This window comes from Phascolarctos cinereus, unplaced genomic scaffold (genome assembly GCF_003287225.1).
Source record: "Phascolarctos cinereus isolate Bilbo 61053 unplaced genomic scaffold, phaCin_HiC Scaffold_726;HRSCAF=1367, whole genome shotgun sequence".
Lineage (NCBI taxonomy): Eukaryota > Metazoa > Chordata > Mammalia > Diprotodontia > Phascolarctidae > Phascolarctos > Phascolarctos cinereus.
In genome coordinates this window covers 12,137,583-12,150,204 of record NW_027556098.1, presented here as the reverse complement: position 1 = coordinate 12,150,204, position 12,622 = coordinate 12,137,583, and the positions used below count along the sequence as shown (strand labels likewise).

The 12,622-nt window shown below is 37.9% G+C and overlaps 1 protein-coding gene across 1 annotated transcript; it reads left to right on the top strand.

Annotated features, from left to right (window-relative positions):
* The first annotated feature begins 1,291 nt into the window (after positions 1-1,291).
* LOC110221529 (claudin-3-like) lies at positions 1,292-10,565 on the top strand. The gene is made up of 2 exons (XM_021006238.1): positions 1,292-1,414; positions 9,754-10,565. The coding sequence occupies exon 2, from the start codon at positions 9,797-9,799 to the stop codon at positions 10,466-10,468; it is 672 nt and encodes a 223-aa protein (XP_020861897.1). The 5' UTR covers positions 1,292-1,414; positions 9,754-9,796; the 3' UTR covers positions 10,469-10,565.
* Positions 10,566-12,622: the final 2,057 nt, after the last annotated feature.

Here is a 12,622-nt window from a genome sequence, read left to right as displayed (position 1 = left end):
AGAATATATTATGCGTCAGCTGAAGTAAAAAAAGCAGGGGTAGCAATCCTGATCTCAGACAAAGCAAAAGCAAAAATAGATCTAATCAAAAGAGATAAGGAAGCAAACTACAATCTGCTAAAAGGCACCATAGACAATGAAGTAATATCATTACTAAACTTATATGCACCAAATGGTATAGCATCCACATTCTTAGAGGAGAAGTTCAGGGAGTTACAGGAAGAAATAGACAGCAAAACTATACTAGTGGGGACCTGAACCTCCCCCTCTCTGCAGTAGATAAATCTAATCACAAAATAAACAAGAAAGAAGTTAAGGAGGTGAATAGAACATTAGAAAAGTTAGGCATGATAGACCTCTGGAGAAAACTGAATGGGGACAGAAAGGAATATACTTTTTTCTTGGCAGTACATGGCACATACACAAAAATTGACCGTGTACTAGGGCATAAAAACCTCACAATCCAATGCAGAAAGACAGAAATACAAAATGCATCCTTTTCAGATCATGATACAATAAAAATTATATGCAATAAAGGGCCATGGAAAGAGAGACTAAAAAATAATTGGAAACTAAATAATCTAATACTAAAAAATGATTGGGTCAAACAACAAATCATAGAAACAATCAATAATTTCATTCAAGGAATTATTTTCTTCAGTGTGCTTTTTTGTACTTTCTTTTCCATTTGGCCAATCCTATTTTTTAGATAGTTATTTTTTTTTCGGTGAATCTTTGTATATCTTTTCCCAAACTGAGCTGATGATACTTTTTTCATAATTCTCTTCCATTGCTCTCATTTCTTTTCCCAATTTTTCTTCTACTTCTCTAATTTGCTTTCTAAAGTGCTTTTGAAGCTCTTCTAGGAGTTCTTTTTGGGCCTGAGACCAAATTACATTTTTCTTTGAGGCTTCACATGTAGCCATTTTGATGCTATTGTCCTCTTCTAAGTTTGTGCCTTGATCCTCCCTGTCACCATGTTAACTTTCTACAGTCGTTCTTTTTTAGTTTTTTGCTAATTTTTTTTTCTGCCTATTTTGTGACTTGGTGTTTTTATGTGAGACTTGGGCTATGGTCCTGCACTGTCCCAAGCTTTTTGTGATGGGGCTCAGGGTCTTGTTGCTGGCTATTACTGGGCTCCAGAAACTAGCTGCTTGCTTGCACTAAAGGGTAGGCTCCCTTCTGCCTGGTACTGGGGGGAGAGGCTCCCTTTTGGCCTCCTTAGAGTGTGGATTTTCTCTCCTGGCCTGTCCCTGGGGTGTGGCCTTCTTTATCGGTTGCTATGGACACAGTGTCTATATGTTGGCTGTCCCTGGCGTAGGGGTCTTGTTCCAGGGGCTGGGCCCTGCTGCTGGGTTGCTATGGAGACAGGGACTCTCTGCTGGAGGCCCCAAGGAGCTGGACCTCACTACAGGTCAGTAAAGGGGGTGAGACCTAGCTGATGACCTGCTTTGGCATTGGGGCCAATGGGGTAGAGCCTTGTTCTACTGCTCAGACTACTGGATTGCCTCAGGGGCTGCTGGCTTAAAGGAGGGTGGGGGTCTCTCTAGGTAGATTACCTCAGGCTTGGATACTTGCTACAGGCCCTCTGCTGCTTTCTGACCTTCCTTTCCTTCCACCCCAGTGAGACAGACCTTTCCGGATGTGTTGGTAAGCTACTTCCCTGCTCCTAGATTAGTTCTGAGGCAGTTTTCAAGTTGTTTGGAGGGAAATTTGGGAAGACTTCAGGGAGTTCTTTCCTTACCCCATCATCTTGACCCCCAGTAATTTCAACAGTTGCTAATGGAAACCAATGGTTTCCAAGATCAGCTGATTTCTGGGAAAGAGGAGGAAATGAATTCTAGCTAAAGTTATGCAGGACTGTGACCTTTGATAAAGGAAAAGATACGTTTCCTCTCTGGGTGTCCTGGGGCAGTTCTTGGAAATTTGTGGAACATTAAAACCATTTGCCAATCAAAAATACAAAGCCTCTGAGGCCAATCATTTAGGATTCATGACCTTGAGATTTTTAGGTAGACTTGATGCAAGAATACTGTGTCTTGAAGAAAGCTATCATCCAATCACTATATTGTTAACCTGCCTAATAAAGCAGCCATATTGCCAAGAAAGACTACAGGTGGAGGAGACTCAAGTTATTTAGGGGCTGTGGACCAATCAGAAGGCAGCAGCAGAAGCAATGGGAGGGAAAAGCACAGATCCCAGGCAGAGAAGGAGGTGATACAAAGAGATGTTAATGCTCACCTAAGCTGTGAGATGAGGGCTAAGAGACTAGAGTAGGACCAAAAGTTAGGAGGAACAGTCCTGAAACCTCAGAGGAAGGCAGAGTTCAGTGGAAAGGGGGCTGCTTCAGATGATATGATGATTTATTTAAAGAACCCCAGAAAGTCAATAAAAATTGAAAAAAAATTATAATTTCTGCAAAGTTGAATGATATAAAATAAGCCTACATAACTGATCATTCAGATGGCCCACAAACGAACCCAAAATAAGCAGAAAAGAGAGGATACTAAAAATTCAAGGAGAAATGGATAAATTAGAAACTAAAAAATGTTTTAGAAAGGAGAAACAAAACTAAAAACAGAGTCTTTGAACGTAGTAACACAATCGATAAAACTTTAGCCAACTTAGTTAAGAAGAGGGCAGAAAATCAAATCAACAAAACAGCAGATAAACAAGATGAAGTCACAGCAAAACCAGAAGAAATAAAAAGATCAGAACCTTATATGCTAAGAAAATGGAGAATCCAAAATAAATCAAGATATACTTTCAAAGGAATACTTTCAAATATTCAAATACTTTCAAAAAATATTAAGTGCCCAAACTAAAAGAAGGTGAAATAGAAATATTCAATAATCTAATTGCAGAAATGGATTGTAAAATATTGTAATTGTAAAATTGTAAAATAACTGCCAGTATGGGGGAAGGGTGGCGAGGAGAACTCTGCATCCTGATGCAGGAGAGTTCTCTATCAAACTGAAAAAAAAAAGTTAATACCAGTACTACACAATTTTTCTCAAAAACTGAGAAAAAAACCCCAAATATAGTCATAATACTAAACCAGGGAAGGACAAAGTAAAGAAAGAGAATCCAAGATCAATATCATTAATGAATATTGATTTAAAAAAACAAAATAAAATCTGTCAAACAGATTATAGCAACTCATCCAAGAAACCACTCATTATGATCATGTTAACAGCAAATATGGTTCAACATTAGGGAAACTGTCAACATAACCACATTAAAAACAAAAACATCCTCAATAGAGCAGATGAGGGAGAATCAGAAACAACAGAATTCAATAACTCAGTAATTGCTAAACCCTAAAGCACAATTTACTTAGAAAATAACTTCCTGTTTGATAAAAAAAAAACTTCTGGAAAAACTGGAAAGCAGTCTGGCAGAAATCAGGCATAGATCAATATTTTGCATAATATTTCACAATAAATTCAAAATGGGTATGGGACATGAATATTAAAAACATCACAAAAAATTAAAAGAAAATCGGATCGTTTCTCTTTCACAGCTATGAGCAGGATGTGTTCATTAATAACATTTTATTTTTTTCAATTAAAAAAGTCCATCTTCTCTACTTTTCAGTACCTCCCTCCCCATTGAAAAAGAAAAAAAAAACAAAACCTTGTAACATTCATGGTAAAAGAAAAACAAATTCCCCCCATCAGCTAAGTCTAAAAACAATGTTTCAGTCTGCACCTCTCAGGAGGTATGTAACGTGTTTCATCATTAGTTCTCTGGAATCATACTTGGTCATTGCATTGGTGAGAGTTCTTCAGTCTTTCAAAGTTGTTTGTCTTCACATTTTTATTGCTATTGCATAAGTTGATCTAGCAAATATAATCTTAAGGAAATAAGAGAGAGAGACAATTACAAAAGAAGTAGGCAAATTCGGTTACATGAAATTGAAAAGCTTTTTGCACAAACAAACTCAAAGCATTTAGGTTTTGAGTGGGAGTAACTGAATATGAAAAAAATTTTGTATCAAATTTCTTAGATAAGGATTTGATATCCAAGATTAATTTGCAAGTAACAACTATTATAAACATAGAGATGTGTATGTTACCCACATATAAATAGACATATGTGTGTGTGTGTGTGTGTGTGTATATATATATATATATATATAATACATACCTAAAATCTATTTATAAATATACATAGATATACATACACATCCTTTGACCACCATATATATTCTAATCATCTCCCCAGCTGGCTTGGAGTTGGTCTCCACACACTTCCTATGTCAACACACCTCCACTCCAGCCAGATATACATGCACACAAAAGCCACAGAGACACAAGCAAAGCACAGCCATTCAACTTTGCAGTAACCAAGAAATCCTGGTAGCCAAGTGGCTTTAAGTAAGTACTTAACTTAATTAGCCTCACTTACTTAGAGCAGTGGGCCTTGTTACTGAGAAAGAAATCCCTTCTCTGATTCTACCTCCAAAATTGTAAACTCACACTAAAAGACAGAAACTCTTTAAAATTACCCCTTTTTAAACATGATAGCCTGGGGGAGTCCCACCCTGCTTTTTCAGTTACCCTTCTTCCCCCAACCTACAGGCCATATCCTAAAGACAAAGACAAAACACAGACAAAAACATACAGAAATCAAAGTTGAGATAAAAACTACTTGCTTGACAGAGCTTTCTACCTTGTTATTTTACTTATCCGTCTGCTTCTTGCTCTCCTTGGAGGAGTTTTTTGTTCAGGTTCTACTTTTATCCTAATTCCCTCAATATACCTCTGCCTGAAAACCCTAAGAAGGCTTTTCTCAAAGCCCTCTTGGGCAGAATTTCAACCACACTCAACCCTGACTTGCTCCTAAGACTGGTAGTTTTTACAAGAGTTGGTACCCTCACAGCTTCCCTCAGTTTCATCAGAGCCTCTGAAACCAGGGCTTTTAACGAAACTGCATTAAACTTCATCTAAGCCTGTGATCTTGTACTGCTCTCTATTAGCCTATCTTGCCATGTTTAGATCAAGTTCGTTTGAGCACGGCATCACTGTCAACATGAATTAAAATTCAAACATTTCTAAGTGGTCACATCTCCTTTTGCCATTATGGCACAACATTCCTAGATGTTCTGTAACCATTGTAAAATAGTATGGGGTGGGAAGAGACAAATTATAAACTTGGGTTTAATCAAGACTGGAAAAAAAAGTGGGTACTTGTGACAAAGATGGCAAGCTGAGAGGTTCTAGTCAAGACCAGCTTTCTTGAGCAACACACAAGCAACAATAACGACAACAACAAAGAAGGTGAAACAAAGGTTTAAGGAGACCAAAAGGAACTAGAAAGATGCTATTGATCTTTCGAAGGTCTCCATTTAAAAAATCTTAATGAAAGTGAAATTGAGAGTAATGTATAATGCTGGGTTTTGAAGGCAAGTGATTCTATGATTCCATTTGAGTTAGCCTCAGTTGGTTCACTTCAGTATCACAACACCTTCAGAGCTAGAAGATACTTTAGGAGTCATTTTCCTTTTACAGATAAGGAAACTGAAGCTCATGATGTCGAGTGTCTTGCCCTAGATGACATCTGTACTATAGGACAGACCCAGGATCTGGAGGAAGGCAGAGTCAGGTTCAGAGTCAGATGACAGATGGTTTGATTCACATTGAATTTTATTCATCTATTTGTAGATAACCATGATATAACACAAATGTTTTATTTACTATTGTTTGAGAACACCCTCCAGAGCATAGCATTGTACACACAACACAATTTAACCAAACTGGGTATTTTTGACATGTTTTTATCTGCCATATTCCCAGTTGCCCAAAATGATTCTCTTTCCTTTGCTCTTTAGGCTAGCCCTAAGTCAAATCTTAAAGCAAGTTTCAACAAATGGCTGAAAGTCTTCTTTGGTACTCCTTTGTACCCTCCCAACATTCTGGCATCGTGTCAGAATTCAATCTGGCCAGGGCCATCCATAGCTCATCTCCAGTCAGGGCCCCCAACTCTAAAACAGAATGTACCTGTCTTTGATCCTATTCCCTTAAGTGAAATGCACCATGGGGCAGTGTAAAGCATTCTGGATTGGGCACCAGAAGACTAGGTTCCAATCCTTCCTCAACCACTTATAACTTCTGTGATCTTCCATCACCTCATCCTATTAGGCTTTATTTTTCTCAGCTGTCAAATGTGGGAGTTAGACTCAATAACCTTTATGGTCCCTTCCATTGCTAAATGTATGATTGTACAAGTGTTAATGGGTTCGTCAAAGCAGGTTTCACTGATCCTGCTAATCTTATCTTTCCCAGGTAGCAGAATGATTTTGGAGAGGAGAAAGAAAAATGGGTAGGAGGTATCAGAACCAGAATATTGATTCATTGGCTCAGGATTCATTCTGACAGGAAATACCCTTGTACCAATAGAGACCTGCAATTTCTTTACTAAATATAGTCTTTACAGCAAGAGTTCTTAATCTGGGATCTATGAACTTTTTTAAAAAATAATTTGATCATTGTATTTGAGTACAACAGTTTTCTTTCATAATCCTATATATTTTATATTATGAATTAAAATCATTTTTTTTAAAGAAGAGGTCCATAGACTTCATCAGATTTCCAAAAGGGTCTGTAACACATCAAAAGGTTAAGAACCCCTCTCTTAAAGAGTTGCCTCCGACACCAATAAGTTAGTGACTTGTCCAGGGCTACAGAGGTAGTAAATGTTAAAGGCAAGAATTGAATGGAGGTCTTCCTGCCCGCAAAGACAATCCTCTATCCACAACATTAGGTTGTCTTACTTTCATTAAACATCTACAATAATCTACAGAATGATTTAGCTGGTGGGAATTTTAGGCCTCGTGGCAGGCAGAATTTTGGATGCAAATAGATGAGCCTCTGGCACCACTGATACATCCCACCTTGTGAGGTACAGGCTCCTCTGCCATACCAAAAGAGGCAGCCCTGTCCCCTGCTTCGTAGAACTTCTTCTAATCCATCTACCTGAAAGAACATTGGATTCAGGGTGAGGGAACTTGAGTTCTATGTCAAATTCTTTGGCTGGCTCCCTAGGTGACCAATGGACAAGTCACTTACCATTTCTAGGCTTCAGTTTCCTTATTTATAAGATAAAAATTTTGATGTAAGGAAATGGAATTTTTCTCCTCTGGTTTCTCTGTTGTTCTGAGACAATCAATCACCCAAAGAAAAAAGATAGTGTCTCCCTATTTGCCATAGGGGTCCAATTATTCATGTGCCCCCAGGGAGGGGTGAGGATGGGCTTTCTTAACCTTAAGTTTTTCTCCCCAAATGATAGTCCAGTGGATTTGCACAGAGCCAGTAGTGACCCAGTGCTCCTTCTTCAGACACTGAAGAGAAAGAAGAAAATAAATGGCAGGAATAAATTTCCCAGAGCTGATAATGAAGAATTTAGGAGTAGGCTCCCCAGAAAGGGATGGAGTTAAGGTCTCTCTTTCTACTCTTGACAGTCTCTAGCTATATAGTGGAGTGAGAAGAGCACTAATAGCAATAGGAAAGCTGGGTCCAAGAACTACTTCTAACCCCTCAGAGCCTCAGTTTTTTCCCATGGAAAATCAGGTAATACTTACATGGCCTGCCTTGTAAAAGTGGAGTAAGGAAGGCATGCACATAGTGCCAAATAGATCTGAGTTCTGCTTATTAGGCTTCTAGACATTCTTTTGTTTTACTTAACTTTATTAGTTCTTAATTCGCTAATAAAGTGGTTTGGTTTGGTTTTTTAAATATATTGACCTGTCTTGCTTAGAAAAAGGATGAATCTGCTGATACCTGAACCTAGGGAGTGTATATATGTGTGTGTGTGTATGTGTGTGTGTGTGTGTGTGTGTGTGTGTGTGTACACATGTCTGTATATGGGAGTGTGGGCATGGTAGAACAGGAAAGAGGAGGGGGAATGGATATTTTAAAATTGCCTCAGGAACCTAGAGAAATCTGAAGGTAACAAAAGAGAGAAGTACCAAACCTGTGAGGTTCAGTAAAGGTGTTTCCTGGACCAATGATATTATTTGTACGGCCCTTTCCAATTCAAAAAGGTCTAAGGTTGGAATATTTTTAGAGGGTCCAAAATGTCAATTTCATTGAACTCCCAGCAACTGATTTATAACTGTCCATCTTAGAAAACTGCTTGGACCAAAGAGAGGATAAGTGACTTGACCAGGGTCACAAAGTTAGTGTGTGTCAGTGGCAGTACTTGAACCCAGATTGTAGAGATTTTGAGGCTTGCTATTTATTTATTTATTTATTTATTTCATTTATTTCATTTATTTTTAGTTTTCAACATTCACTGTTAAGATTTTGAGTTCTACCCCCCCCCCACTCCCCAAGACAGCATGTAATCTGATATAGGCTATACATGTACAATCATATTAAACATATTTCCACATTAGTCATGTTATAAAGAAGAATCAGAAGCAAGGGAAAAAACCACAAGAAAGAAAAGAGAGAAAATAGTATACTTTGATCTGCATTCAGACTCCACAGTTCTTTCTCTGGATATGGACATTTTCCATCTTTAGTCTTTTGGAATTTTCTTAGATCATTGCATTGCTAAGAAAAACTAAGTCTATCAAAGATAGTCATTACACAATGTAGCTGTTACTGTGTACAATGTTCTCTTGGTTCTTCTCACTTCACTTAGCATTAGTCCATACAAGTCTTTCTAGGTTTTTCTGAAATCTGCCTGCTCATCATTTCGTACAGCACAATAGTATTCCACCACATTCATATACCACAAATTATTCAGCCATTCCCCAATTGATAGGCATCCCCCTCAATCTCCATTTCTTTGCCACCACAAGGACAGCTACTATAAGTATTTCTGTACATGAGGCCTGCTATTTATCTGCTATAACAAGCTGCCTCTCTAAGGATGTTTCCATTTTTCAGTTTGGGGAAAAAAATGCCACTTCCACCCCTGTCTCAGTGTGGATAATCAAGAATTTACCTATAGTCTTTCATTATGTTGCTTCATTTAAAACACTGAAGTTGGCGTGAGTAAAGAAAGGCAGTGTGGAAGAGTGGACAGAGTCCACTTCTAGAGTTATCTGGCACATACTATTTAGCTCTGGCAAAGTCATTAAATTCCTCAATGTCTCAGATAACTCTTGAAACTATAAGCTGCAGAATAATTGCAGATGTACATTGAAAGGAGTTTCTTCTGTAAAGTAATGAAATCACAAGTCTGCTAGAAAACACACACACGCACACACACACACACACACACACACACACACACACACAGAGACACACACAGTTCCTGGTTCAGGTATCAGTAGAATTGTCCTTTTCCTAAACAAGTTCCGGAATCGTATAATATTGGACATGAAAAGGATTTTAGAGATCACCTAGCCCATAAATATCAAATTCTTCTCCTCTAAGCAGCCTCCAAACTCCAGAGTGAGGAGGAATCAGATGAAAATGTAATTGGGAAATGTTTAACAAAAATAAATAAAAATACAATACAACACAGATAATGTTCATTTGCAGTCTTCTTAGTCAATATGTGGTTTCTTTTTAAGTTTGACACCACTAGCCTAATCTACTTGCCCCTTTTAATCTTGAAAGGCAAAATCCCAAGAAAATTCAGAGTCAATGAAAACAAGTATTCACTTAAACCAAAGTTTTTTATACTTTTACTGCTCTATGTGGAATACTTAAATATATCTTTGTCCACATGTTAGACAAGGCATCAGTAGGGAAAGTTTTTTTTTTAATTGCTCTGTTCTTATTTTCTTTTCTTCAGTGTTCCTGAATAGTCTTCATAACTCATCAGCCTTCAGCCTACCATGACATTTAAGATCAGACAATTTTTTTCACTGATGACTGCCACAATATTTGCTTTGGTGAGTTGGTTCTTATGTATTGATGTAGCAAATTCTGTGTATTGGAGGGTGTGGTATTTTCACAGCCAGAAGATTTCCATTATGTGGATTGGACTTTGGAGGTTTTGCTATCTTCAACATTCTTCTAACATGCAACATAAAACAGTAGTTTGTATGCAAATCAATTCAAGTTGGGTCTACCCCATAGAATTTCATTATGGCAAGGACCTGATCACATTGCCCATCTTCCTGCAAGTGACTGGTATGATTTTCAGTTTAGGGGCATTCCTGATTATCTTCAAGAATGAACCATACCCACATTTCATTGATACATGTCATCTAATTGCTGGATGTTGCTTCATCCTCAGTAGTATCAGTGTTGGAGTCTCAGTGACCTGGAATACCTACATGGATTTGAGAGGCCATAGCACATTGGAGTTTCCAAGACAATTTCCAGTTAAAATGAACAAAATAACTAAGAGAGAAATTGGTCTTTCTTTCCCAATGGGAATTTCAAGTGCAGCCTCTTCTTTTATAAGTGGAATCTTCTTCTTTTGCCAAACATGTTGTTCAAAGCTTTCTAGAATACATCCTCAGTCCAGACATCCCATAAGGAAGTTGATTACAGACACCTGATTCCTTTGTGAACTGGCCCAAAAGAATTTCCCTAAAAGGTTTCTGGTCCTATTTCTGGACATAGCAGTCTAAAGTGATTGAACTCTCCAAATATTTAGTTTCTGTAAGTATCAATATATATAATCTGCATCTTGATATATTAATGTATGTTTTACTACCTGTTAACATATTCCATGTATTCATTTTATTAAAATTTTTATATGAAAATGAGTTCTTTAATTATCAAAGATGGTGGTAAGTATGTGTTTTCCATTTCTGTTTCCACATGCAAGGTCTAGTCCTCTCACTGGTATTCCATGGCCCCTCAGAACCACTGTATAGTGAATAGTGAACTTGGAGTCAGAAATCCTCAGATCCTTACCAGTTATGTGACTCTGTATGCATCATTTAACCTCTTGGTGCCTCATTTTTCACATTGGTCAAATTAGGAGGTTGAACTCAAAGCCTTAAAAATCACTTCTAGCTCTCAATCTCTTAGGATTTCTCTGTCAAATGAGAGATTTGGATTAAATGACATCTGAGGTACTTTTCAGCTCTAAATAGACGCTTTTCTAATAATCTATAAAAATCAGGAGTTAGCTAGATGATGTCTGAGGTCCTTTCCAGTTCTAAAGTTATGATCTTAAGGACCAGTTGTCTTTTGGACATACATTTTATTAATACATACATTTCTTTCCTCATTTTCTTAGGGTTTTTCACTCATTGCTCTTCTCTTTTCTTAACGACTCTTCCCTTTTCTTTTGATCTTCTTTCTCTTCCTTTCCTCCCCAACATTTTCTGCCCTTCCAAACAAAACTTGAGCTATTCTACAAGGCCTTTGGTAACATCTTACTATAATAAAGATTATAACTGCCTAAATCTCTAAAAGCAGCTCTATGCTCCATAATATAAAAGTTCATCACTGAAAATGACAGAATCAAAGAATGACATAATCTTGAAGTTGGAAAGGACCTCAAGGGCTAACTAGTCCAACCATTATTCCACAAAAATCCCCTCTACCCCATACCTCACAACTGGTTTGTATCCTTAGCATGAAAACCTCTAGTGAGCTTTATCTCAGTCTAGCACTCCTGAGGCTGCTCATTCCTCTTTCGGTGGTGCAGTAAATAGAGTGCCAGGCCTGGAGTTAGGGAGACTCATCTTCCTGAGTTCAAATCTGGCTTCAGACACTTATTATCTGTGTGATCCTGGGCAGGTCACTTCACCCTCTTTGTCTCAGTTTCCTCCTCTATAAAATGAGCCAGTGAAGGAAATGGCAAACCACTCCAGTATCTTTGCCAAGAAAACCCAAATGGGGTCACAGAGAGTCAGACATGACTGAAACAACTCAACAACAACAACAAATGTTGAGAAGTTTTAACATACCTCAAGTGTAACCTACATCTTTACCACTTCCATTGCTTTTCTCCCTTCCCAGGCCAAGCAGAAGAAATCCAATCCCTCTTCCATGTGCTAAACCTTCAAATATTTAATGACAGGATATTCTTTCTATGGCTTTGCTTCTTCAGGCCATATAATCTAGCTCCTTCAGGTGATCCTTTATGTTATGAACTTCAGGCCAATCAACATCCTGATCAATTTTTTTTTTTCTGAAAGCACTCTAGCTTAACATTGTTCTTTGTAATATGCACAGCCCAGAATTGAACACAACAGCAGATGGGCCCTAACCATGGGCAGAATACAGTAGGATTTTTCACCTCATTATTCCTGGATACCTTGATAGTCTTCAAGTCACCCAAGATCACAAGAGTTTTCCTGACTTCCATATGATACTGCTGAACCCTTCTGAGTTTGCACATTACTAAACCCTAAGATCTTTGTTTAGATGAACTGTTATCTAGTCATGCCTCCCCAACCTTGTATTTGTCAAGTTATTTCTTGAACCAAAGTGTAACAGTTTCACATGTAATCTTGTGAAATTTCATCCCATTAGAATCAACTGAATGTTCAAGCCTGTTGATATCTTTCGCAATTCTGATTCATCCATTGCTAGCCATTGCTCCCAGCTTTATGCTTTCTCTTTGGTAAGCGTGCCATCTAAGGCTTTTTCTAAGTCATTGATACAAGAAATGCTAATGCCACAAGTCAAAGTACAGATCCTTGGACATTCCACTGGATACATTCTTGCAAGTGGAAAAATCAAGTCATTAATGA

What these genes read in the sequence shown, in the direction of transcription:
- LOC110221529 (XM_021006238.1), top strand. Translation starts at nt 9,797, where the DNA reads ATGACATTTAAGATCAGACAATTTTTTTCACTGATGACTGCCACAATA.